The sequence below is a fragment of the Apium graveolens genome, chromosome 2, assembly GCF_009905375.1.
Source record: "Apium graveolens cultivar Ventura chromosome 2, ASM990537v1, whole genome shotgun sequence".
Lineage (NCBI taxonomy): Eukaryota > Viridiplantae > Streptophyta > Magnoliopsida > Apiales > Apiaceae > Apium > Apium graveolens.
In genome coordinates this window covers 194,561,668-194,588,441 of record NC_133648.1, presented here as the reverse complement: position 1 = coordinate 194,588,441, position 26,774 = coordinate 194,561,668, and the positions used below count along the sequence as shown (strand labels likewise).

At 34.1% G+C, this 26,774-nt stretch overlaps 2 protein-coding genes across 9 annotated transcripts; both read left to right on the top strand.

Moving 5' to 3' along the window:
- The first annotated feature begins 7,493 nt into the window (after positions 1-7,493).
- LOC141708035 (ABC transporter B family member 21-like) lies at positions 7,494-14,267 on the top strand. 4 transcript variants are annotated; one of them, XM_074511505.1, is made up of 13 exons: positions 7,494-7,620; positions 8,099-8,361; positions 8,445-8,499; positions 8,612-8,787; positions 8,876-9,097; positions 9,251-9,489; positions 9,679-10,204; positions 10,405-10,678; positions 10,805-11,679; positions 11,886-12,152; positions 12,229-12,492; positions 12,616-12,909; positions 13,727-14,266. In XM_074511505.1, exons 2-13 carry the CDS (start codon positions 8,230-8,232, stop codon positions 14,078-14,080), a joined length of 3,678 nt encoding a protein of 1,225 aa, XP_074367606.1. In that variant the 5' UTR covers positions 7,494-7,620; positions 8,099-8,229; the 3' UTR covers positions 14,081-14,266. The 4 variants fall into 4 exon arrangements, with proteins under 4 accessions (XP_074367606.1, XP_074367608.1, XP_074367605.1 ...); XM_074511504.1 differs by lacking the exon at positions 7,494-7,620 and adding an exon at positions 7,718-7,907 and having other exon boundaries at positions 13,727-14,267; XM_074511506.1 differs by lacking the exon at positions 7,494-7,620 and adding an exon at positions 7,721-7,907 and having other exon boundaries at positions 8,297-8,361.
- Positions 14,268-14,613: 346 nt separating this feature from the next.
- Positions 14,614-26,570, top strand: LOC141708036 (general transcription and DNA repair factor IIH subunit TFB2-like). Of its 5 annotated transcripts, none has more exons than XM_074511509.1 (10): positions 14,614-14,918; positions 15,471-15,645; positions 16,055-16,842; positions 17,312-17,382; positions 17,680-17,763; positions 23,283-23,476; positions 24,726-24,816; positions 25,628-25,708; positions 25,972-26,046; positions 26,116-26,570. In XM_074511509.1, exons 5-10 carry the CDS (start codon positions 17,689-17,691, stop codon positions 26,236-26,238), a joined length of 639 nt encoding a protein of 212 aa, XP_074367610.1. In that variant the 5' UTR covers positions 14,614-14,918; positions 15,471-15,645; positions 16,055-16,842; positions 17,312-17,382; positions 17,680-17,688; the 3' UTR covers positions 26,239-26,570. The 5 variants fall into 5 exon arrangements, with proteins under 5 accessions (XP_074367610.1, XP_074367612.1, XP_074367611.1 ...); XM_074511511.1 differs by having other exon boundaries at positions 15,471-16,649; positions 16,755-16,842; XM_074511510.1 differs by having other exon boundaries at positions 15,514-16,842.
- The last annotated feature ends 204 nt before the right edge of the window (positions 26,571-26,774 follow it).

Here is a 26,774-nt window from a genome sequence, read left to right as displayed (position 1 = left end):
ATTTTCCATATTACTGCATTTATATTCCAGCAAATTACATTCCGCAGTTAATTGAGACTGTCTCATTGTCTGTCTCATTCGTAAAGGGTCTGTTCCATTTACATAAGAGACTGTCCCATTTATCATATCCATTAGAATATTGTTTATATAGATTGGGCTTTAGAATTTCAAAAAATATGGAGTTGATTGAATCAGGTGCACTTAATTACTTATTTGCTGCATGGGAGGGGGACATTAATTACTACTACATTCAACAACACCAACAAGACTCGGATCCAGATCAAGAAGATAACGAGTAGTGGCATCTCACAAGTTTTGGCTTTTTAAATATATATATTGTTATGTAAAACATGCATGTACTTTAACAAGACTAAGTCAAATTGACAACACTAAGTAAGTTGTATTGTAATCTTAATTTGTATTTGTACTTGTAACATCTAAAGTTTGTAAAAATGTAAAAGAGCAAACTGAAGTCTTTTTGTTTAAACAGTATCAAGCCTAAGGATTCTATCTGGAAGAAGATCAAGAAGATCATGCCTTAGAAGAATTCTGAAGAAGTTTGGAGTTGAATAAATCTGTTTGGATAAAAATATTCTAAGTCAAGATCTCTACAAATCACAGATTTAGTATTATAGAGAAGTCACTCGAGAGCTCCAAATGACTTATTATAGAGAACTCACAGAGATATCGACAAGTCAAAATTCAAGACATGAAGATTGGAGATATCGACAAGTCATTTCTTCACTAGAGAACTCAGAGTTATCGACAAGTCAATATTCATTAGAGAACTCTGAGTTATCGATAAGTTCCACTAGAGAACTCAGAGATATCGATAAGCCAAGATTCACTAGAGAAATATGAGTTATCAACAAGTTAAATTTGACTAGAGAACTCTGAGTTATTGATAAGTCAATAAGTCACTAGAGAACTCAGAGATATCGATAAGTTAAAATGAAGATATGAAGACTAGAGATCTCGACAAGCCAAACTCTCCTATACAGAACTCAAAGACCTCTACAAGTCAAATTTACTATGAGTACTATAGATCTCGATAAGCCAATATATTTATCGAGATGTCAAATTTTCTATAGACCAAATGGAGATCTCAAGGCAAAATCTCAAAGTACAATTTGCAGAACAGTTCAATATTCAAGATTCACAATCAACAAACAATCCAAACAGCTGCATTGACAAGTCTATAAAAAGCAACTTGAAGAGAGTGCAAGATCAATGGTGAAGATTAACTGACAGAGGAAGATCAAAGTTAACACAGTGTGCAAGGTTTTGCTAAGCCATAAATGGAAGATACATATTTCCTAAAATGGAAATGACAAGTGACAGTTTACTAAAGTAAAAACAGTTTCTTATTATACACTATGTAAACCAGCAGTTAACTAAATTATAAAGTTAACACTGGTCCTTTAGTCAGTAGTAACAATTTAGACAGAAAATATTGTAACACTCTCAAGAAGAAGCTAAGCTCTTTATCAACAAAGAGCCTAGAAATTTTGTAGCAAAATAGTCTTAATTTTAATATAAAATTAAATGAGTTTTGAAAGATCTGTGTTCTTTATTATTGCATGTTTAATTTCAGCAAGTAACACATTTCACTACAAGATTTAATTTACTTTGTTCAAATATAAAAAGTTCAAGAAAAGCATAAAAACAGTAAAACACATTCACCCCTATCTGCGTGTTATTCATTTCCTAATATATATATATATATAATTACTATGGGGCATAAATAAATAAATATTTATTAGCTTGATTTCAAGTTTTTTGAGTTTAAGGGTTTGTGGTTAAAAGTTGTGGGATGGTGGCCCTAAATATCATTTTGGGGTTAAAAATGGTTCAAAATATCACTTTTGAAAATAATTACCCTAAATGTTACTTCAAAACGGTACATTGTGTAACGTTTATGCAAAAAACCCAAAACGGTACTTCGTGTAGCGTTTTGGCACTTTGTTTTTTTATATACGCAAAAAGTTAGATAAAGTAGCGTTTTGGTACAAAAGTAACAAAACGTCATATAACGTAACATTTTTACCTTTAAAAAAAACAAAACGCTACATCGTGTAGCGTTTTGGGTTGTTTTCCAAACGCTACACGATGTAACATTTTGAAGTGACATCTTGGGCCATTTTTTTCAAAACTGATATTTTATACACTAAAATGATATTTTGGTCCATTTCTCTTGTTTAAAATAGTGTGATAAAAAAATATAGTTACAAGTGTAACTGTTTGATAACATTGACAGTATTGGTATCTTTTGAATTTTATTTTGTCAAGGTCCATATTTTGAATTTAATTAACAAATAATGTTTCATGCAAGTGATAATATTTTTTGGATTTGATACTCCCAAGTAGATGAATTTTGTAAGGTGAATGTATCAGGGGTATTTCTGTAATTACAGAATTTATTTAAAAAATTACAATGTTACCATTAAAATACACCATTTATTCACCTAAGTTCCCTAAATATATATTTAACAGCATTTTCCTCTTATTTTTTTGATACGAAACATTGAAATTTATAACTTGTTTTCGCAAGCACTTTGTACTATCTTTCAAAGTAAGTTTTCATACAAAAATCATTAAGAACAAAACAAGTATTCATACTTTACGGCCAACTTATAACTTCATTAATTTTCATACACAAGTTATCACTTTATTAACTCTGAGTAATCCTGCAACTAATTTACACTTGTTTGATAATTTGTCATAATCAAATTTTTAAATCGATTGTGAAAATTTTAAAGAAATTGAATATGAATTTGTTTAAATTTGAAGCCAGCCGGTCTTCTCATGACTTGTAGTGACAAAATATTGAAAAAACATGTACACTTACGATGTTCTCTACATAAATAAACATGTCTTATTTTTTATCTTTTTTGCACAAACTTGGTTTGGCTAAGTAGCTAAAATAAGGTGATCAATAAATATTGTTAAAATTGAGTTTTAAAATATTCTGCAACTATAGGTTCTATAGTATAATGCCCGATCAGTAGGAAGTTGTAGTTAGTGTTGTAAAAGACTTAGTCCGGCCCTTCAGTAATTAATAGGGTAATAGGTAACTAATACAAATCATTAATCGGATTATTAATCTGAACTAACTTATATATATATATATAATTATTATTAATTAGATTTTACATATATAATTATTATATATATTTATACAAATAAATTTAAAATATATAATATTATTAAATAAATATAATTTTAAAAATATAACTTGTAAATTGAGGTTAATTTCAGATTCAAAAATTAAGAAAGTTAATTATTTAACCATTTTCAAAAGTAATTATGTATACGGAAATAATATTTTTCTTAATTTTTTTACAAATTTATACTTCTAAATTTTTTAAATTTTTCTTTTTTTTTAAAATTTTTAACCAATTAGGCCAATGTTTTGACCGATTAACCCGACTTATAAATGATTAATTCCATTTTTTCCCGATTTTTTTTTACCATTTTTCGTAAGAAACGATTTCTGACTCACTTTTCTCTTAGTTTGTTTGTATTCCTACCGAACAACGATTAATTGGCGGTCGATTTTTAAAACACCAATCGTTAGTAATAATATTTTATCAAGGTATTTAAAAAAGAAGATAAATAAAGTAAATAACAAAGAAAATGTGAAATTATGTTATGCTCAATCAGCTAACTTTTGAAAAATAGCTGATAAATTGTTTAAGAAAATTTAATTAATTCGCTAAATCATCTATAAACTAGCATGAAAACCCGTGCGAGGCACGGTTTAATGTTCTAGTATAAATTTTAAATTTTCGAGATTTTGTGGTGTGTGGTGTATGCGATATTCATTATTTGGTGATGAATATGTTGTATTTTAGCTATATAATTACCTAGTTATAGATGAAAACTATCCATAATTGAAATATTTTTATTTTGCGAAATGAGTAGTGTAGATACTTAATAGTTTACAAGATTGTGCACAATGTTTATAAACCGATTTACTTGTGTTTTTGGTCCACGTTTGCAAACAGTCACATAGATAACAAAACTGTGGACAAAAAATTTCTTTATGTACCCAATTTATAAAAGTAGAGTTTTTTTCCAGCTTACATAGTTTCATCCATACATAACAGTTCTTGTGTGAAATATTTATTGGTACATGATGTGATTTTGATTTGAAATGTATATTGGTACATGTCTATCTGTCAAATTTCCGTCTCTATAATTGGGTTGATGTGTCCCTGATGTTTTTTATCGATTCAACATATGTGGGAATGTTGTTTGCAATTCACTAAAGGTATGCGCTACTTTATACTCTAATCTAACTTGCTTGTTTTATTTTAAATCATAAAGTAATATAATATAATTTGAATAAATAAATACAAAAAAAATACTGTGTTTAAATATTTTTGATAAGTTATAATAATTAAAATACCAAATATTTCTATAATACGCGAGACGTGCACACACGTATCACGTGTATGAGTGGAAATATAAGATTAGGTGAACGCGTGATCTGATTTTCGTATGTAGTAGTTTATTATTATTATTTAACACTACTTTGAAATATAGTCCATCTATATATTATATATAATTTATTCATACTATAATGTGAAATAATATATTATAATCCGAATTAAGATATGTAAAACTAAAATTATGATAAAAAAATTGTTAATAAATCATAACAATAATACCAAATATTATTCCATTCACGCGACACACACACATACATACCATGTGTATGATTGAAAACACAAGTAACGTAATTTTCAGTGCAATTATTTATGTATAGTAAATTTTCATTATTATTTTATTTTTACACTAAATTAAATAATTTAGAATTGTATAAAGAAACCTTATATGATACATAATATATTACAATCTGAATCAATAAGTATACAAATTTGATCAATATTAAAATATGTTAATAGAAACACAATAATTAAACTATCAAAAATTTCTTCAATATGCACACTCTTATAATTTGTGATATAAAACACAAATGAGTGATTTTCAATTGGTAAGAAAATGTCTAAATTAGTGTATATACTCAATTTTGAAAGCCCTAAATATTAATTATATTTTTAAAAGTAAGCACAATGATAAGTTTGTTATTATATTTTAATTCATGCGACACTCATACACACGTATAATTTGCATGATTAAAAACACATGTGAGTGTTTGGTCTAGTGGTAGGAGATGTGCAATCTAGTGTATAGATCCAAGTTCGAATCCATTTAAATAATTTTTTTTTAAAAAAAATTGTAAGTCTAATGAAAATTTAGACATTTTAAACTGAATAAATTATCTTAATATTTATATGGAATAAAATGTCTCTTGAACAAATAGCCCTATGTTGGGCTATCACGGGTCATTATCTAATAATATTTTAGAATACATAGTGTATAATTTAAAAAAAATTAGTTTGTGCCGATTTTGTTAGAAATAAAGTATATAGCCCCTAATAATTTAAAATAATGTGTACGAAAAATATCAGTAGAAACAATTTATTCTCAATCATTTTCTAGCCCATTGACTAAATACGAAAGTAAACAAAATACATTTTAGCTTGATAAAGCTATGACATCATTTGTAAAAAACGGTCAAATTTTGAGTATTTTTTAGAAATTAAGTGACATTTGGATGCTGAGTTCAGAATAAGCTCAAATATATTAGTCCAAATAAAAATTTGAAATAGTTTTACCCGTAAGTACACAGAATAGTACTCGGTTTATCTTATTATTATTGACTTTTATAACTTTACAGTCAATTTGATTAAATGACTAAAGTAGCAAATATAAAAAGAAATATATGATTAAAATTTGGAGAAAAATATCCCAAAGTACCTACTTAAGAGAGTTATATGAATACGTAGTGTATTTTTAATAGTCTAATTTTTAATCAATTTTTGTAATCATAAAAATACCCATGCATTTAGGAGCATTAAGCCCTGAAAATATTCGTTAGTCACAATATATATAATTCCAAATATTAACTTCTTCAAGATACACATCATATATAATATGTGTATGATTAACAACATATATGGTTGCGTGACTTAGTGGTATTATATTGTGTAGAGTATTTTTAAGACCGGGTTCGATTCCCACTAAAAGCATAGCAAATGTAAAAAAAGACAGATAATTAAAAATTATTCGTTAGTCACAGTAGATATAATACTAAATATTAATTTCTACAAGATACACAAGCATATCTAATATGTATATGATTAACAACCCATATGATTTAGTACCTTGGTGGTATGCTCTTGTATAGATTATTTGCAAGACTAGGGTTCGATTCCCACCAAAAACATTTTTTTTATAAATGGTAACTATAAGGGCAATTTAGACATTTCAAGTTAAATAAAATGTCTCACCATTTAAATTAATTAAAATATCTCACCAATGCTCTATGTTGGGCTAAGCATAGCAAATATAAAAAAATAGATAATTAAAAATTATTCGTTAGTCACAGCAGATATAATAATAAATATTAACTTCTTCAAGACACACAAGTATATCTAATATGTATATGATTAACAAATCATATGATTTAGTATCTTAGTGGTATGCTATTGCATAGAGTATTTGCAAGACTAGGGTTCGATTCCCACCAAAAGCATTTTTTTTATAAATGATAACTATAAGGGCAATTTAGACATTTCAAGATAAATAAAATGTCTCACCATTTAAATTGAATAAAATGTCTCACCAATGCCCTATGTTGGACTATTATATATACTAGCATAAATCCCGTGCGATGCACGGTTTCCCATTAATATTTTAATTTTTTTATTTATCCAGTTATATGATATTTTTAAAATATTTATATAAATATATAGTGATTATAAATTTATAATAAAAATAATTGAATAACATGTGGTCGTAATTCAGTAAAATAAATAAACTATTTCTAGTAGTTTAACAATTTAGTAGTTTAGCAGATATATAACACTATTATTTATATCTTTTAATAATAGGATAAATTGTATTCGTAGATTAGTAGGATAAGTATACTATATTTAGTAGTAGTTTAATAATTTAGTAGTTTATTAGATACATAACACTATTTATCTATTTTTGTAATAATCAAAATTAAGGAATTATCGTTGAACCAAACCGTTGAACCAAATTATCTCTATGTAGTTTAGCAGATATATAACACTATTATTTATATCTTTTAATAATAGGATAAGTTGTATTCGTAGTTTAGTAGGATAAATATACTATATTTAGTAGTAGTTTAATAATTTAGTAGTTTATTAGATATATAACACTATTTATCTATTTTTGTAATAATCAAAATTAGGGAATTATCGTTGAACCAAACCATTGAACCAAATTATCTCTATAGTATAGATAATAGATAATATAATAGATAGAAGTGCTAAATCATCTATAAAAATTGCTCAGTTCCAATTTCGTGACACCATGGTTATGGTTATGGTGTAGAATTGTAACGTCTCACATGGGCAACAACTTTGACTTAGATGTCCGCTGACGAATATGCATCCCTTTGATGATATTTATCATCTTATGCTGCCTTTGCTGATTAGGATGCTGGATGAACACTACTACAATTGCTGTTTGGATTGGGGAATTAAATTTTCTCACACATATCCCTGCCAAACGGTTGGGGTAATTTCGGATAAACTTTTCTTAAAAAAAACATTTATTCTCTGCAACTGTGATTGTTTTACCGCTCATTATAGCATTTCAACTTTGTGCAGTAGTATTATACCATTTTGGACATCTTTTTGCTTGCTTGGTCCCAATGTGGTAAAAGCAGATAAACAAAGTCAAAATTTTGAACTCAACATGATGAATAAAACTTATTTCAGTTGTCTGCATGTATTTATATTATGTAGCAGTGATGGATATTAGGTGATTGATGAATGCCATAAATGTTAATTTGGGATGTTCTGGTTAGTAGTTGCGTCTTGCTGATGTCCTTTATTCAAATTTCACCCTCTGAATAAATTCTTTAGACCCTCAAGTTTCTGTACATATCCTTCTGCTTTTGCAAGTTGTTGAATTCCCCCTTCTTTGTTTCGACTTTGATTATTTCGTATAGTATTTTTTGGTTCAATCTTAAATTTTTTTAACATGAATTCAGCAACCGTATCAAGAAGCGTACAAGTTGACAGGAATCCTGAGAATTCTAGTAAAGAAAAGGAAAGAAAGAGAGGGGGATCTGTCCCTTTCTACAAGCTTTTCTCTTTTGCCGATTCCACAGATGTGATCTTGATGATTCTTGGTACAATCGGTGCTGTTGGCCATGGCTTATGTAATCCTCTCATGACTATTCTTGTAGGACAAATGACTGATGCTTTCGGTCAAAATCTGTTTAGCAACAATGTGGTCCATGAAGTTTCCAAGGTATTAAAAGGCCTCACTTACCCGCAAGTATATTATTATTGTTTAAGTCGGAATTTTAATGTTTAGGTTTGTTGCAAATTTAGGTGTCGCTGAAATATGTGTATCTCGGATTAGGAGCAGGCGTGGGAGTATTCTTCCGTAAGTGTATCTCACTTTCATATGATTATCAAATGCAAATGTGTGCACGAGTTTGAATTCACACTTCTTAATTAGTTTGATTATTGAATGTTGTTTTTTATGTTTCTGTCAGAGATGGCTTGCTGGATTGTCACAGGAGAGAGACAGGCTGCAAGGATAAGGAGCCTCTATCTCAAAAATATTCTGAGACAAGATGTCACTTTCTTTGACGTCGAAACAAATACAGGAGAAGTTATTGCTCGGATGTCTGGTGACACTATTCTCATACAAGATGCTATGGGCGAGAAGGTACCAAAACTAGAACTAATGATAGTTTCACGGTCGAGTCTTTATTTTTTTTGAATCTTAATACATTCTTATGTCTTGTTTTTGCTAGGTTGGTAGATGTGTACAATTGTTCACGACATTCATCGCAGGCTTTGTCATAGCTTTCAGTAAAGGATGGCTTCTCACACTTGTCATGTTGTCTGCTATTCCTCTCCTTATATTAGGTGCTGGAATTATGACACTTTTCATTTCTAAGATAGCTGTACGTGAACAAACCGCTTATGCAAAAGCAGCAACCGTAGTTGAACAGACAATTGGTTCAATTCGAACAGTATGTCATTTCTGCTCTACAGTCCTGACTGGGACTTGAATTCTTTGGAGCTAACTGCACGACTTAAAAATCATGCAGTGCTAACAATAATAATTTATGTTAGTTGTTGAATGGACATTACTTATTATTACTATAATTATGATGCCTGTATAGGTTGCATCATTCACCGGAGAAAGACGAGCACTGGTCAGTTTCAGCAACTCTCTTGCAGATGTATATAAACTACGTGTAAAAGAAGGCTTGATTACCGGAATAGGTTTTGGTGTAGTCATCTCTATTTTATTCTACAATTACGCCTTAGCTGTATGGTTTGGTGCAAAAATGATACTGGAAAAAGGATACACGGGTGGCGACGTATTTAATGTTATTCTTGGTGTGCTGTTTGGCTCCACGTGAGTTTCACCATTGATGTTGAATATGATTTCAAATGCTTGTAGACTGTGGGCCTCTGAAAAATTATATTTTTATTTATGTCATACCGTCATGCCCTGATATGCGCTGGAACTGCATTAGGGTCTGTAGTTAAGCTTTTCTTTTTTGCTAAATTTATAGTTAACTTTTTTCCCAACAAACATTGGCAGGTCCCTAGGACAGGCTTCACCCTGTATAGGTGCATTCGCATCAGGAAAAGCTGCAGCTTTCAAAATGTTTGAAACCATCAATAGAAATCCAGAAATAGATGCATATGATACAAGGGGAAAGAAATTTGATGATATTCGTGGAGATGTGGAATTGAGAGATGTCTTTTTTAGTTATCCAGCTAGAAAAAATGAGCAGATCTTTAGTGGATTCTCTCTTTTCATTCCTAATGGCACTACAGCGGCTTTGGTTGGACAGAGTGGAAGTGGGAAGTCTACGGTGATCAGTCTGATAGAGAGGTTCTATGATCCACAAGCTGGTGAAGTTCTTATAGATGGAACTAATCTCAAAGAGTTTCAGATAAAGTGGATCAGAGGTAAAATTAGTCTTGTCAGTCAAGAACCTGTATTGTTTGCAGCAACTATTAGGGAAAACATAGCATACGGTAAAGATGGAGCAACTACTAAAGAAATTGAAGCAGCAGTCGAGCTGGCAAATGCTAGAAAATTTATTAATGATCTTCCTCAGGTTCTCATCCGTTGAATCAGTTTTTTCCCAGTCCGAGTTTATTTGATTTGTTTTTCATTTGATTTGTTTTTCATTTGATATTTTCCTCATCTTTAGAAATAAAGTATAGTTGATAGTCTGGCTTCTCTTTATTTGCTTCTTTCTTCTTTTTACAAATATAGTGCTGCGTATTGTTAACTGACCTTTAAAATTATGTCAAGGGACTAGACACCATGGTTGGTGAGCATGGAACTCAGCTTTCCGGTGGGCAAAAGCAAAGAGTTGCTATCGCCAGAGCAATACTAAAGGACCCACGAATTTTACTTCTAGATGAAGCAACAAGTGCACTTGATGCAGAATCTGAGAGAATTGTGCAAGAGGCATTAGACAAGATAATGGCCAATAGAACAACTATCATGGTAGCACATCGCTTAAGCACAGTTAGGAATGCCAATATGATTGCAGTGATTCATAACGGAAAGGTGATTGAAAAAGGTAGTGTGTCTTGCATGGAGTGATCATCACTCATGCATTTTATTTAAGGCGCAGAATTGACAGATAGAAGTTTTTTATTACTATTTTAATTTATTAAGTTGAAGAAAACAAATTGTTATTGATTAGGATCACATTCTGATCTACTAAAGAATCCCGAAGGAGCATACACTCAGCTTTTACTTTTGCAAGAAGTAAGCAGTGAAGACATAGATGCCCAAGATACATCAGACATTACTTTTTCCGGTAGACAACTGAGTCAACGAATGTCATTCCACCGTTCTTTAAGTCAAGGATCATCTACTGTAGGGAATAGCAGCCGACGTTCTTTATCCCTCTCATTCCGTTTACCAACAGGACTTGGTGTATCCGAGATTGAAATTGGAGAGCCTGCGGCTCCTATCAAAGAAAAATCTGAGAAGTCCCAAAAGGTCCCACTTCGCAGGCTTGCTTACCTCAATAAGCCTGAGATACCAGTGTTGATGCTAGGATCCATATTTGCTATCGTTGGTGGTACAATACTGCCAATATTTGGCATTTTAATTTCTGGCATGATCAAAACATTCTATGAGCCACCACATGAGATGAGGAAGGATTCAAAGCTTTGGTCACTAGTGTTTGTTGGCCTCGGACTAGCAACAGTCTTAGTATTTCCAGGAAGGTCATACTTTTTTGCGGTGGCTGGGTCTAAATTAGTAAGAAGGATCAGATCTATGTGCTTTGAGAAAGTGGTAAGGATGGAGGTAGGCTGGTTTGATGAACATGAAAATTCAAGTGGAGCTATCAGTGCTAGGCTTTATGCAGATGCAGCCACAGTGAGTGCTTTAGTTGGAGACACGCTTGCGCAAATTGTTCAAGATGCAGCAACTGCAGTTACTGGTCTGGTCATCGCTTTTACAGCATGTTGGCAGTTGGCACTAATTTTCTTTGCATTGTTACCCTTCGTCGGAGTTAATGAATATGTTCAAGTCAAATTTAGGAAAGGTTTTGGTGCAGATTCAAAGGTTTGTACATTAACTCGTAATCATAGATATGGTATACTGGTGTTTTATCTTTGTACTGCAGAAATTATTTAGAGCAACCGCTTAAGATAATCATGTCTGAACATAAACTAAAATATTACACATAATATATACTAGCATTTTAATAAATGTTTTAGCAATACATAATATGTACTTACTTGTGTCATCGAGATCTTCCACATCTGCAGCTGATGTATGAGGAAGCAAGTCAAGTTGCGAATGATGCAGTTGGGAGTATAAGAACTGTTGCTTCTTTCTGTGCTGAAGAGAAAGTGATGGCACTCTACAAAAGGAAATGCGAAGCTCCTCTTGGGGCAGGGATAAGGCAAGGTTTAATTACCGGGTGTGGAGTTGGGATATCCTTCACCTCTCTATTTTGTGTCCATGCAACTACTTTTTACGCTGGAGCCCGGCTTGTTCAGGATGGGAAAACAACATTTACAAATGTTTTTCGGGTTAAGTACACAATCTGTGTATTGGTATTGTTTTTAAAAAAAACTCAATTATTCTGAGATACTTATAATCTTGCAGGTTTTCTTTGTACTGACCATGGCAGCTACTGGAATTTCTCAGTCGGGTTCTTTTGCAACAGATAAAAGCAAAGCCAGTACTGCTACAACTTCTATATTCTCAATCTTAGACAGAAAATCAAAGATAGACCCATGTGACGAGTCTGGGATGATACTTGACAATGTTAAGGGAAACATTGAGCTCCGAAATATTGATTTCAGTTATCCAACAAGGCCAGACGTTCAAATTTTCCAAGACCTCAACTTAAAAATCCATAGTGGCAAGGTATGCCTTTCATTTCTCATATCTATATTTTTTTTCCATTTTCAGAAGTAGTTTCTGGATGTCACTATACTTACTAGAGTACACGACTATAAATTTGTAATTATTGTGGCTATTGTATCCTAGACTATTGCCCTGGTTGGAGAAAGTGGAAGCGGAAAATCAACTGTAATCTCATTGCTGCAAAGATTTTATGAGCCGAATTCAGGTTATATTCTACTTGACGGGATTGAGATACAAAAGTTCCAAGTGAAGTGGCTAAGGCAACAAATGGGACTTGTAAGTCAAGAACCAGCATTATTTAATGAGACAATTCGAGCTAACATTGCTTATGGAAAGGAAGGAGGTGCAACTGAAGCAGAAATAATGAACGCGTCCATGTTGGCTAATGCCCACAATTTCATTTGTGGGTTACAACAGGTTAGAAAAGTTACAAGAGTACAAATTACTATTTTGTTATTAACTGTTTTTTGATATCAGAAGTCACTTATTTTCCAAGTACAAATTTGAAAAAGAGAGTAACTACACGTTGCATCCTTCAAATATCTCAGATTTCTGTTTGGTGAGTACAATTGAAAATGTTTACTTCAGTGGATCCTGAAACCAAAATTTTTACCTAAAATATCAGAGTTATAAACATACTAGGCATTAAAGTATATACCTGTATTACGATCTCTAGCTTGTCTTTCGCAACCAGTAAACCCTGGCCTTAGTCTCCTATAGTAAAAATTCCATATATTCTGCAAGTTTTGCACCCAATAAGCAGCATCATTAGTTTGTTGCATTGTGTTTGGGTGAACGGATTCACCCAAACTTTTCTAGAGCTTAATCGAGTAGTCACATCTGTGAAACCCCGGAATGATCTGGTGGTCAAAGGAGAATTCCACACTGGGATTTTCCTTGGTGTTCTCATTGACATTCGGAACGTAGAACAAATTTATTCTTACTTGGTCTAGCACATCTTGAGATTAAATATACCCCTTTCCAGTAAACATTTCTCAGTTTTTACTGGCTTCAAAAGATGATTGCCGTTATTTAGAATAAAAATTAATATAAAAACAGCTGAAATCCTGGATACCAGGGCTCCAGAAACAAGTCGGAATCCAGGAAAAATAAAATCAACGAGATATAATCCTTTTCCCTATTGTAAGATACTAAGCATTATGCTTTAATCAATTCCAACTTAACTTGGAGTTATAATACCAGAGTAATGAATTTCCATATGATGCAATTACAGGGTTATGATACTGTAGTAGGGGAGAGAGGGATACAGCTATCTGGTGGACAAAAGCAGCGTGTGGCCATTGCACGTGCCATAATAAAAAATCCCAAGATACTGCTTCTAGACGAGGCCACTAGTGCTCTAGATGCTGAATCCGAGAGAGTTGTTCAAAATGCATTAGACAGTGTGATGGTGCATCGGACGACAGTAGTGGTGGCACATAGGTTGTCTACTATCAGAGGTGCGGATATGATTGCTGTGGTGAAAAATGGAGTCATTGTAGAGAAAGGAAAGCATGAGAGCTTGATGAACATCAAAGATGGTGTCTATGCATCATTAGTTGCACTTCAGACCAACACTTCATCTTAGGAATCTGTTAAAAATCAACGGGACTCAATCAAATGTCCCGCAAAATCTATTATGCAAATGAAACACAATGTACAATAGGATCTGCAACTTAATTTGGGGATGCATTCTTGTTTTAATCGGTCAAGTTGCACATTCTTTCTTTTACGTTGTTAATTCGTATTATGAGACTAAAGAAAAGAAATGCTTATACAAATTTTGGGAAAATCTAGATATTATAAGTTCTCTAATAGTTGGTTAAAAGTCTCACCCCACTTCATGGTGTTTCGAGTTTTTAAAAGGAACCAAAATAAGTCGTGATGAATATAAACTTAACAAACTTTAACCACAAAAGTTTCACTCCCAAAAAAGGATAAAAATACCTTATCTCCTTATCATTTACTTCATTGCCTATTAAAAACTCGTGCTGGGGCAAGCCGAAGGTTCAAGAACTTTATATTCAAATTTAACTATTTGAGTTTTATTAAATTATGAATTAAAATCCGTGCACCAATAAAAGTGTGCGTGACAAAAAAATTGAAAAGTGAAATGTAAAATTGAAGGCAGCACCCAGGATCATTTTTAACAAATTTGAATGGAGTACATTCCCCAGAAAAAGAAAAATGTCACAAGTTATACCTAGTGCTCAAAAAAAGATGAATCTATACTAGTGCTCGCCGAAGTCGTGTATTCGTAAAAAAGAACCCTAAAAGAAAATAACATAGAAGCATTATATTGAAGAAAGATGCCACAAGTTAAAATAATTGCAAATAATTTGATGGACATGGTGGCTTCTTTGCCTGCCTGCTACAAAATTTGATCATTTGTATCACAATGCTTTCATTTGTCAAGCCATTCTAAGGTCATCCCTCCCACTCTTTCTCTCTCTAGTTCTGTGTTTCTATTTTTATGTCATACTATTGGTTTTGATTACTTTGACAATATGGATATTAAGTTAGTTACTCACATCAAGATGATCATGTGTTTTGTTATGTGGGATTTGGAAATAGACATACATGCCATTGCTATTAGCTTGTGTCTCGTATTTCACATATATGAATTGTGTTGAATTTTAACAGAGACAATATCTAGTTAGACCATTTCGAAGTTGTCCCTGCTTGTGTTGTTTTTAATTATATAGAGGAGATATTTGAGGAATGTAGCCAGTTGAGTCCTTGTATTCGGAATTGAAAAGTGTGACTTTGTGAGCTAGGTAGATGTGATCATCATTTTAGGAAGTTAGAGAATTCGGTGCTTGTCAATTTTATGTATTTGTGCCCCATCCCGTACTCGGTTGTAAATATTACATGAATCCATCTAGCATGACCATATCGACATTCTATACATACATTCTGTCTTTTTTGAAATTAAATGTTAGTATTAGTTTTGGTCTGTCTTTGGTTGTTTTCGATAGATTGTTGCCACCTCTAGCCAAACAATATGTGCTGCGAATGCAGTTCATCATTGATACACCTAGCTATATCCGCTAAATCAATGAAAGATTGGGTGCCTGCTGAAGGGAGGTTAAAGCATAGAGTCGCCATTGACAAATTATTTCAGTTGAGACTAATTACTGAAACTGTTGACAGGTATGTTTTTCTGCTTTTCCTGGTTGGTCGGGTTCGAGTTGTAATAATAGTAGTCTTGATCACCTATAAGTACACAGATGAGCATAGGAAGAATTCTTTGATTAGACTAGAAAACGTTAAACACATGTTGTATGTTCCTATCATCTTCAAACATGTGATAGCGCCTTTCTTATTCTTCTATATGATAGCTTAAAGTTTCTTCAAGGCCATTCCCGTTACTATAATAAAAAATTCATTTTATCAAATTCTGCAACCCTTATCCTCTAGTAATTTAAAATTTATGTTTTAAGCTTTAAATTTAGTAATGGCAGTTTAATTGTAGATAGTGTTGGAGCTCATTTTTGGGGTAGTTGTGGCACTTTGGTTGTTTTTGTGTGATATGACTCACTTATATTCTTGTTTATATTAGCAGGAAAGGGGACACAATTACATAATGAATCCAACATTTGACAAAAACCTTCAGAATCATATAATCCATGGGTAAACATGAAGTCTATATGGCTGGCATGTACATGCTTGTTGAATATTACGTTTTATTTTTTTGTGATTTTCACATGTCGCATCCTCCATTCTTGGCAATGTCTACAAGACCAACAAGATTCAAATATAGAAAGACACACCTTTTAAGTATGTTATTTGTTACTAGTTATTACTTATTACTCAGATCAAAAAGGGAAACATGATTCAATTAATAAAAAAATTGTAAGTACACCTGGTTCACCATGCATAATGACAACAAGATAATTAGTTATATATAAATATTTATGGCTGGTGCACATGCCTCACCATGCAAAGTGACAGAGGTTGTTTAGTTGAAATCCCAAGCGGTTCTTTAGTTGGTTTATTGGCTAAGAAACTGAATGGAAGACAAATGTAAAAGAAAGCTAGCTCCAGGATTAACATATATTCAAGTATTGAGTGCATTATGTTACCCTATGAATTGTAGCAAGGACCTACATGTTTCAGCGGACAGAATGAGAAAGAGTTATCTTGGCCGTCCACAGGTGCTGGAAACCTTGAGGATTGCTAATATATGTGTCTGGTATCACTCTTTTATTTATTTGTCCATACGTATATTACATGTATGACCTATTGATTCGATATTGCAGTGGTGGTTTACCAAGGGAGCCTATGCGAATAAGTGTGACGCTTCCAAGCTCAGTTGATTTATATGCCTGTGCCTCTGAACAGTGGGAGGTGAGCGTTTTCTTTGAGTTCTTGTTTCCTGCTCCAGTTATAGATTGATGTAACAAGTTTTAGCGAAATGTTTTTTTAAGAGCTTTGAAATAGTGTATTGCTTGCTATGCACGCTATATGTCGTCTCGGTATATAGTGCATTAACCATCAACCAAACACCCCCTAATGTATAAAAAACATGATACGAGTTGCCACTTGCGTGGTAATTAACCTGGAATACCTTAGAGTTGGTATTATACTGTAGTGACCTGTCCTGCTTGTTTCTTAATTATGGTATACACTAGTATAGAATATATATAGCGACATGAATTCAATTTTCTAAATGTGTATCAGAACTTGAAGACAGAAATTATACGGAGTCGTGATATAAAGATGTACTAGAGTATCTCGTGATATAAAGGTGTATTACAGGGTCCCAATATATCTAAATCTACTGATATATAGCAATGCAAAAACATTTTTCATGCAGGAGTGAGGGGCGTGGATTCCTCAGATATTATCTCCTTTTTACTCGAGCTCAATTTCCATGTTTCTGGTGAGGTATTAAATCCTCAATATGTGTCCTTTGTCTTGCTGCATATAATTTCGTAATACAGATATTTAATCACTTGCTCATACTAATGTCCGCCCTTGTGCAGTTTAGACAAGTAGATAAATATGCACTATTTATATTGTTACTTCCATGTACGAAGATTTGATGCATTAGAATATTTAGAGATGGACAATTTTATGTAAAAAAGTGCTAAATTGTAAAAATATTTGAAAATAATCTACAAAGGTTACTCCCGAAGATTTCTATACCTAATTGTGGTTTATAATTATTTTATTCACATGTAGGCTTATAATATGAACGCACCGAGTAACACTCAGGGATCCATAGTTAAGGACCTTGCAGACCTTGGATTACTCAAGCTACAGCAGGTAAATGCTACTACTTCCTTTTTTTTTATGTGATAATTTTATCAAAATAGAAGCTAAATGAAGAACTAGACACAAGAATTGCAGAGAAAACAAAGCAGTTCAAAACGTCTTTTGATTAGATCTGAAAAACTGAATTCATAGTTGACATTGTGCACCTATATTTGCCAAAAGATGTACAGCCATAACTAACAAAAAATATGCAGAGAGTTGCTAAATGTCTAGAGTGCCCTTGTGTGGCTTAAATAGTATTACATGTCATAATACATAAAAATGTTCACTGAAATATAAAACATGAATTGACAGAGGTCCATGTGCTTTTTACTCCCCGTCAAGCTTGGGGGAAGTTAACTTTCAGCGCCAAGCTTGCTCAAAAGGTAGAAGTGCTGTTTTGTGGAGAGAGAGCTTTGGTGAATATTTCGGCCACCTGTGAGTATGTTGGAACATGCTTGGTCACCACAGTTCCAGAGTTGATTTTGTCCTTTATAAAATGACAGTCCACTTTCACATGTTTAGTGCGCTCGTGGAGGACCGGGTTGGCTGCCAAGGGGCGGCTTGGTTGTCACAGTGCAGTGTTGCTGGTGGTCGTTGCTGGAGTCCCATATCTCGAAGCAGAGCAGACAACCATATGATTTCACAGGCAGCAAGGGCCATCGATCGGTACTCCGCTTGAAGCGAGCCACTACAACTTGCTTTTTGGTTTTCCATGAGATTGGGGAGGTTCCGAGTACCATGCAATAACCAGTTGTTGAGCGTCTCGACATTGGGCATGTGGCCCAATCACTATCGCAGTATCCTTTGAGTTTAACTGCAGATGAAGAGGCAAGTAGTATACCTTGACCAGGGTTAGAGTTCAGGTACTTCAATAGCTTCAAGGCTGCCTCCATATGTGCTGTAATTGGGTGTTGCATGAACTGAGTAAGTATGTGGACAGTGAATATTATATCTGGACGTGTTATCGTAAGATAGATTAGCTTGCCCACCATGTGTTGGTATGGGTGTGGATCTTTGAAGAACTCCCCAGTGTCAGCTTGCATCTCAAGTGTATGTCCATGGGAAGCTTGAGAGGAGTGACGTTTGTAAGTCCAAACTCATCAATAAGATCCAAAGTATATTTTTTCTATGAGACGAAGAACCCAACCGGTGATCTGCTTATTTTCAGGCCTAGAAAGTAACGAACGTTTCCCAGGTCTTTCATCTTGAAGGTGTTGGACAACATCATTTTGAGGTGATCAATCTCCTTCCTGTCATTCCCGGCCAGTAACAGATCATCGACATACACAAGCACCAGAGTTATCGTTGATGATTTAGTGAGGGTAAAAGGCTATAATCAGATAGAGACTGCTGAAACTTGAGATCTTTCAAAGTGCTTGATAGTTTACTAAACTAGTTTCTTGGTGCCTGCCGAAGCCCATATAGTGACTTTTTTAACTTGCACACTAGCTTGGTCGTTGTACTACTAAACTCCCCCTGATTTAGCACAATTATGCTGCCATAGTGACTATAGCCTTGAGGCATCTTCATGTACACAGTTTTATAGAGTTCTCTATGGAGGAATGCGTTTGTGACATCCATCTACATCACATCCCAATTCTGCAGTGCTGCAACAGCCAATAATGCCCTTACAGTCGTCATTTTCGTGACTGGAGCAAAGGTGTGCTCGTAATCAACTCCATAAGTTTGCATGTACCCCAATATAACTAGTCTTGATTTGTAACGCTTAATGGTTCCATCAGGTTTAAACTTGGTCTTGTAGAGCCACTTACTTCCAATTGCCTTCTTGGTTGGTGGAAGTGGCACTATCTCCCATGTATCATTGTTTTCCAATGCCTCCAACTCAAGATTCATGGCATTTACTCAATTGATATCTATGACAGCTTGACTGAACTTGATAGGATCTGTATGAGTTGTAATAGTTGACAGAAAGCACCCAAAGTTTGGCTCCACTATTTGAGGAGTCACAACAGCTAGGTTGGCAGATGGCTGTGGGAAGGGTTTGGCGACATATAATTCCATCCATGTAGGAGGTTTAAGAAGTCTTGAAGATTTTCGAGGTGGTGGTGTAGTTGTAGTTTGGATTCGATCATCTGAAGCAGAACTAGTTTCATTACTGGTTGTTACAGATGGAGAAAAGGAAAGTTCAGTTGTGGTGTGGGATGTGTCCTCATCATTGTTTATATTTCCACTAGGTTCAGTCATGTCTATTGGTGTAAGAAAGTCATCGTCCACGTAGGAATTAACGAGTGGATTGGGCATTTCAGTTGGCAGAGGTAGAAGGTATGGCTTGGGTGTTGTTGTGTTTAAAGGAAAGATTTCTCATGAAAGGACACATCTCTGAATATAAAGGTCTTCATGGTTTTTAAATCAAGTAGTCTATAGCCTTTTTGTGTAGGTGGGTATCCTACGAATACACATGGGACTCCCCTAGGCGCTAGCTTATCTGTTGTGTGTACACTGTTGACAGCGAAGGCCAGGCAACCAAATGATTTCATATCAAGATAATCCATAGGTTTATTGCACAACAGTTCATAAGGACATTTGTTATTCAGCATAGAGTAAGGTAACCTGTTTATTATGTAGGCAGATGTAAGCACAACTTCTCCCCAATACGACACTTGCAGTCCAGATTAAAACATAAGGGCTCGTGCAATTTCAAGCAGATGACGGTGCTTGTGCTCAACTTGAGCATTTTGTTGTGGACGATACGGACACAAAGTCTGATGGATTATGCCGTGGGCCTGAAAAAATGCTCTGCATCCTGCATCATTGAACTCGAGAGCATTGTCGGATCTCACAAATTGGATAGTGGCTTCAAATTGGGTCTTAACATGGTTGTAGAAGATTTCCAAGGTTTTCAAGTAATCTGATTTGTGTTGTATGAGGTATATCTATGTCATCCTTGAATAGTCATCGACGATAGTGAGGAATAACTTGAATTTTCGCCTAGTGCTCACCTTGTATGGTCCCCATATGTCTGTGTGGATGAGTTCAAACGGCTTCGAACCTCGTGATTCACTTGTTGGAAAAGGAAGCTTTGTGAATTTTGCCATGGGACATGTTAAGCACACTTTATCAGCAACATGTGTGCAGTATTTGACACAGTCAATGAACTTCAACTTCGAGGCCGGGGCATGACCCAATCGGTTGTGCCATTGAGTGAACTGAGCTTTGAGTGTCTGATTTGTGACTGTCATACACTGTAGATGAGTGTCTGCAAACATGTTTCTAGAGGTAAAGTTGGACATATGGTACAACCCATTTGACACACTGCCATTTCCCTTTTCTTTATAGGTTTGAGTGTCAATAATAGAGCATGTAGTGGGTGAGAACACAGCAAAACAGTCGTTGTTTAGGGAAGATTTATGGATAGAGAGGAGATTGTGGGTGAAAGAAGGTACATATAACACATTCAAAAGTTTTAAGCCATTTTGCAAGTTAACATCTCCAACGTGTGACACAACAACACTAGCTCCAGTGGGAAGGTTTACACTTAGGTGAGGAGTTAAGGGTTTAACATTGGTAAGAATTTCAATGTTTGAATTCATATGGTCAGTTGCCCCTGTGTCAACAATCCAAGTGTGAGGATTTTGCTGAACTGAGTGACACAAAATTATTCCAGAGAATGGACTATCCAGCAGGTCATCATTAGACTCACGTGACATTGTCTGAGATTGTGTGGGTAGAATTTGAAGTAACTGTTGAAGTTGTTGAGGGGTAAAGGTTAGTGGTGGAGGACTTGAGTCTGTATGTGTGGGTATTGCAGTCACATGTGCAGCATATTGATTTTTTGATGTATAGGGAGTTTGTGGTTTGGTCCAACGGTTATTTTGATTTTTTTGATGTATAGGGAGTTTGTGGTTTGGTCCAACGGTTATTTTGATTTCTTGGTAGGGTGTTTGATGGCGAAGGTTTATATTTGTAGTGCCAAGGTGGGTACCCAATAGTGTTCCAGCATCTCTCACTACTATGACCTTTTCCCCCACAGGTGTCACACATCATTGGTTTTCCAGGATTCTAGGTTGATTTACTGTATATAACAGACACATCTGAGTCTAGTGAGAGAGGATTTTTAAGAACCTCACGCTGAGATTCTTCCTGTTGAATAGATGCACTAGCCATTTTCACGCTGGGAAGAGGATTTACCATCAAGAGTTGGCTACGCAGGGGTCCATTCGATTCATCCAACCCATTTAAAAATTGGAACAGACGTGACTCCTCCTTTTGAGTGTTTATAGCCTTTAACAAATCTGACACTTCATTAGTAACAGTAGTTATAGTAGGTAATAGATTCATAGAGTCTAACTCAGCCCACAAACATCTTAAAGAGGTATAATAATCAACTATTTTTGCACCATTTTGTTTCATACCAAATAATTCCTTACTGAGTTTATATTTCCTAGACCCATGTGTTAGCTGAAAACGCTTTTCAAGCTGTTTTCACACTTTATATGCAGAGGTTATAAAAAGTACAGACTGTTTAATAGAACCAGAGATGTTATTGTGGATCCAAGAAGTTACCATACTGTTGCAGGTGTCCCATTGCACAACTTCTGTGTTGTCTTTGGCTTTTCTTACCTCCCTACTGTTAACAAAACCCAGTTTGTGTTTCGAAGAGAGTTGTATCTCCATAGATCTTTTCCATGTGCGATAGTTACTTGCTCCCTGCAGCTTAGTAACACTGATAGATAGAGGGTTGTCAGATGGGTGTAGAAAAAGCTCCCGGCAGCTTAGTAACACTGATAGATAGAGGGTTATCAGATGGGTGTAGAAAAAGAGGCTTTTGCATATCAGAGAACGAAAACTTGCCGCCACTGGCCATGATTTTACTGGAAGAGAGCACAGCTCACACACAATAACTTTTAAGATTTGACTCAAGGAGAGCACAGCTCACACACAATAACTTTTAAGATTTGACTCAAGGAGAGCACAACTCACACACAACTTAATAGACAGAATTTTAGATACTAGATCACTGAGCAAGAACTGCTACTTAATTCTCTATTCAATTCACTCGAAGAAAAACTTCATTAGCTGCTCTGATACCATGATACTTTTATCAAAAGAGAAGCTAAATGAAGAACTAGACACAAGAATTGTAGAGAAAATGAAGCAGTTCAAAACGTCTCTTGATTAGATCTGAAAAACTGAATTTATAGTTGACATTGTGCACCTATATGTGCCAAAAGATGTACCGCCACTAACTAACAAAAAAATATGCAGAGAGTTGCTAAATATCTAGAGTACCCTTGTGTGGCTTAAACAGTACTCCATGTCATAATACATAAAAATGTTCACTGAAATATAAAACATGAATTGATATATAAAGGACTGAAATTTTGGATATGTTTTGGGTAAATTTGCCATTATAGAATGATGTCAGACCTTTTGAACCAAAGAAAGAAGATTTTACGCACGATTCTTGATTTTGATGATGTTTCTTCTAATCAACATCTAGATGGGTATCCATATGCATTTAGATAACTAAATAAAAATGTTATAACCATTTTTTTCTATGTTTGCAGGGCTACGTTGTTGTGGAGACAAACTTTAGGCTTTATGCATATACAACATCTAAGTTGCACTGTGAGATTTTACGCCTCTTTGCAAGGCAATTTAGTTTGTTCATTATCCTTGGGTTGTTTAGGAGTGAGTGTTTACGGGAACAACACTGGCAGGCGATCGTGTTTTTCACAGGATTTCACTTCTTTTTCGCCAGGTTTCATTCTTTTTTTTGGATTGGAAATATATACAAGTATGCAAATATTACTTGACTTTTGATGAGTTTGTATCTAAATTTCACTTAATATTTTCAATTCTCTAGATGCTTTTGTTATGGTATTTATTATTAAGCCTTTCCTGATCTGTATAACGAGGCTTTTTGTTGGAAGTAGTTTTTAGATATGAGCTCAATAGTAGTATGATGGTGTTTGAGGGACATGTATCTGAAAGAATTTATGGATGATCAAGCACCTATGTATGGAGCTAGTGCTGAACAAAGAGTTCCTCAAACAAATGACCTTGACAGCTTAACTGCCAGAATTTATCATTTAGACACCTTGGCTATTTTTTACAGGATAAATTATCATGGGATAGATATTTAGGGCTTTTCAAACTATAATAGCTTATGAAACCGCAGAAACAGATATTATGTTAGCTTAGTTCTCTGTTTTGTGTTTGGAAAAATCACCTACTACTTCATATAGAAATGAAAAGTGGACAATGTCTTTAGGAAATTACCAAAGTAATATATGTATACTAGTATTGTACCATCAAAACTCTGAGATGCAAAGTATGTGGCACGTTGCTAGGGTTATCTACAATCCAATCCATAGATAAAATGTTTGCATGTATTTCTTGAAAGATGAACCAGAAGGATGAGATGTACTTGATAAAATGAGAAGTTATGCTCATTTTTTCCTGGTTAATATTAGTTAAACTCTCCTCAAAACTCCCAAGCCACCCAAATTTGTGTTTCTTTGCTGGCGGGGTCTGGGACATGCCAGATTTTGCCACCCCTAATAGGCCTCAACTTGAAATTCATACATAATGTCTAAATTCTAATCAATTTGTGAGTATATTCATGTGGCATTTCACTTCAGTTGAATGACAAGTTTCATGTTATATTTAATGTAAGTATTTACATCATTAATTATGCTTTTAAGTAATATATAGTTATTAAATGTATCTGTTATGGATAGTTTTTTTTAGTTTGTTTTGAATCAATTTTGTAAAAAAGCCTTATACTGTTTCGGTTCACTTAATTAATGATTTAGCTTTATAGTTTGTTTTGAATCAGTTGTGTGAAGAAGCTTATACTGTTTCACTTCACTAGCGATTTAGCTTTTTATCGTATTTGGTATTAATGAAATGTTGTACTGACTATAACATCAAAGTTTAATATCATTTTGTGAGCTGTTTGGTTCAAAATTATCTGTAGCGAATATATAACTGTGCTGAAATTGCAGGATAGAATATCAGCTGCCAAATCTCATTGTTGGAGCAATCACAAAAGAAAATTTGTGTAAAGCTTTTCAATATGGAATCACAGCAGATCAGGCAAGGATTCGACTTTCATATTAATATGCATTATAATCTCTATGACCTTGTAATACACTCCATTCGATGATAAGAGTTTTGTAGCATGATTAGATTTTGTTCAACTAAAGGTATCCACTTCCAGTTGATGACAATAACAAATTACAGTCTGGCCTGGAGGTTAATGTCATCATTTTCTTGTTTATGCAATCTGTTGTATCCGAAATTTCTACACTGTAAGTTTGGATTAAGATAAAATAAATGCCTAATCTGTACCATTTTGACCACTGTAATGCTTGTTGTGGAGCTGGAGTTTATGCAGAATTCTTCTAGTATTTTTTCTTGATGAGTGAAGTTATTGTATGTATCATCTAACCAGCAATGTATACTCAAGTAGAGACTATCTCATGTCCATGCTTAAGGCAGTCCTTAGCTACATGCTAGGCTATTTTACCCTGTTTTTCCAGATGGTTCATCATAAGTCAACATAGTGCTTTTGTTTAAACGTAACTGTGCTGTGTATATTGCATAAACAGAATTAGTGGCATCAACAAAAATCTGAAATTAATTGGAAAATTTAGGATGGCATGCATGAAATGCTCTTTGTGGATTTATTGATAAAAGTATAATTAATATGCTAGTGCTGCACAGCCTGATTGAACTCTTCTGACTGTGATTATTCAATGGATCATTTTGATATGTGTGCCGAAGGATATCTCTAACAGTATGATTCTCAGTGCCTGCAGACTAGATTATTTATTATATGATGATTTCTTCTTGTGTCTGCTTGATCATTTTAATGAAACACAGATTAAGTTCTGGATTTGCACAGATTATTTGCTTTCTTCAGCAGAATGCACACCCTCGAGTTGCTGAAAAAGTACCTTCTGTGCCAGAGAACGTAACAGATCAGGTTTTTCTTCTTTGTCCATTTTCCACAGGATCTTATAGAATCTTAGCTGTATGTAGCTTTTAAATTTCTGCGTTTGGAAAATTAACTTGCAATAGATAACAATAATCGAACTTAGATTCTGCTGTTGATGTTTAGTTACGTTGGCCGTTTTTCAAGTTCATAGTTTTCAGCGACTTGCCTGTATGAAAAATGAAAATTAATAAGAGATAATATACTTCTGGACAGAAAGGGCAGTTCTAACATTTTTTATTATTTTTTTACAGATAAGGCTGTGGGAATCAGATTTGAATAGGGTTGAAATGACTCCTTCCCATCTGTATGATGAGTTTTCTTCTAGGGTAAGAACCAAATTCTGAGCTGTTGGAATGTTCATAGGATATGTATAAACGGTCTCTGATTTTTTTCAGAATGCATTTGAGGCTGCCCTTTCTTATTGTGGTTTGCTATGGATAGATTCAGTAAAGATGCGTCTTATTGTGAAGGCTGAAAGTTATGATCACATGAATAAATTTGTTCGCCAGAAGCAATAGCTATTTCCTTGATACCAACATTCAACTGCAAATGTTATAGAAATGCCATTCAATCAAATTTTGTAGGAGAGTTGTCAAATATTTACTCTCTGGAGTCTCCTTGGGCTTTCTTATTAGAGTTGATGGATTTATTACCACTCATTCAATTCCTTCTCCCAGCATATCTAGCAACCACCTAGCTTGCATATCAACAATCGTTGCCTTAACTTCTTATATTCGGATACCTTATTGAATAGTAATAGAATAGTAATTGTGCTAACATCCTAGATGTTAGTCTCTTTAGATCTGTATTAGTAAACACTGTAATATCAATCAGTTTAACTATACTTAAAGATATCTCTTCTGCAGTTTAACTATATTAGTTTACCAATTTCTGGAAATAACGCTACTTTCTAACAAACAGTTTTCGATTTAATTTTTCCCGATATCAGACCTGTTCTTCGTCCAAAATTCATAACTTGCATAACTATGACGCCTCTCCCATAAGTTTGTTCTTTTCTAACTTTGTTTTTTTTAATCTTTTCATCAGTTTAATA

Coding starts and splice junctions, on each gene's coding strand:
- LOC141708036 (XM_074511510.1), top strand. CDS start 17,689: ATGAACGCACCGAGTAACACTCAGGGATCCATAGTTAAGGACCTTGCA. Junction 24,817..25,627: donor ATGGAATCACAGCAGATCAG/GCAAGGATTCGA, acceptor GGATTTGCACAG/ATTATTTGCTTTCTTCAGCA. Junction 25,709..25,971: donor CAGAGAACGTAACAGATCAG/GTTTTTCTTCTT, acceptor ATTTTTTTACAG/ATAAGGCTGTGGGAATCAGA.
- LOC141708035 (XM_074511504.1), top strand. CDS start 7,874: ATGAATGCCATAAATGTTAATTTGGGATGTTCTG. Junction 8,500..8,611: donor AGGCGTGGGAGTATTCTTCC/GTAAGTGTATCT, acceptor TGTTTCTGTCAG/AGATGGCTTGCTGGATTGTC. Junction 12,910..13,726: donor TCATTTGTGGGTTACAACAG/GTTAGAAAAGTT, acceptor ATGCAATTACAG/GGTTATGATACTGTAGTAGG.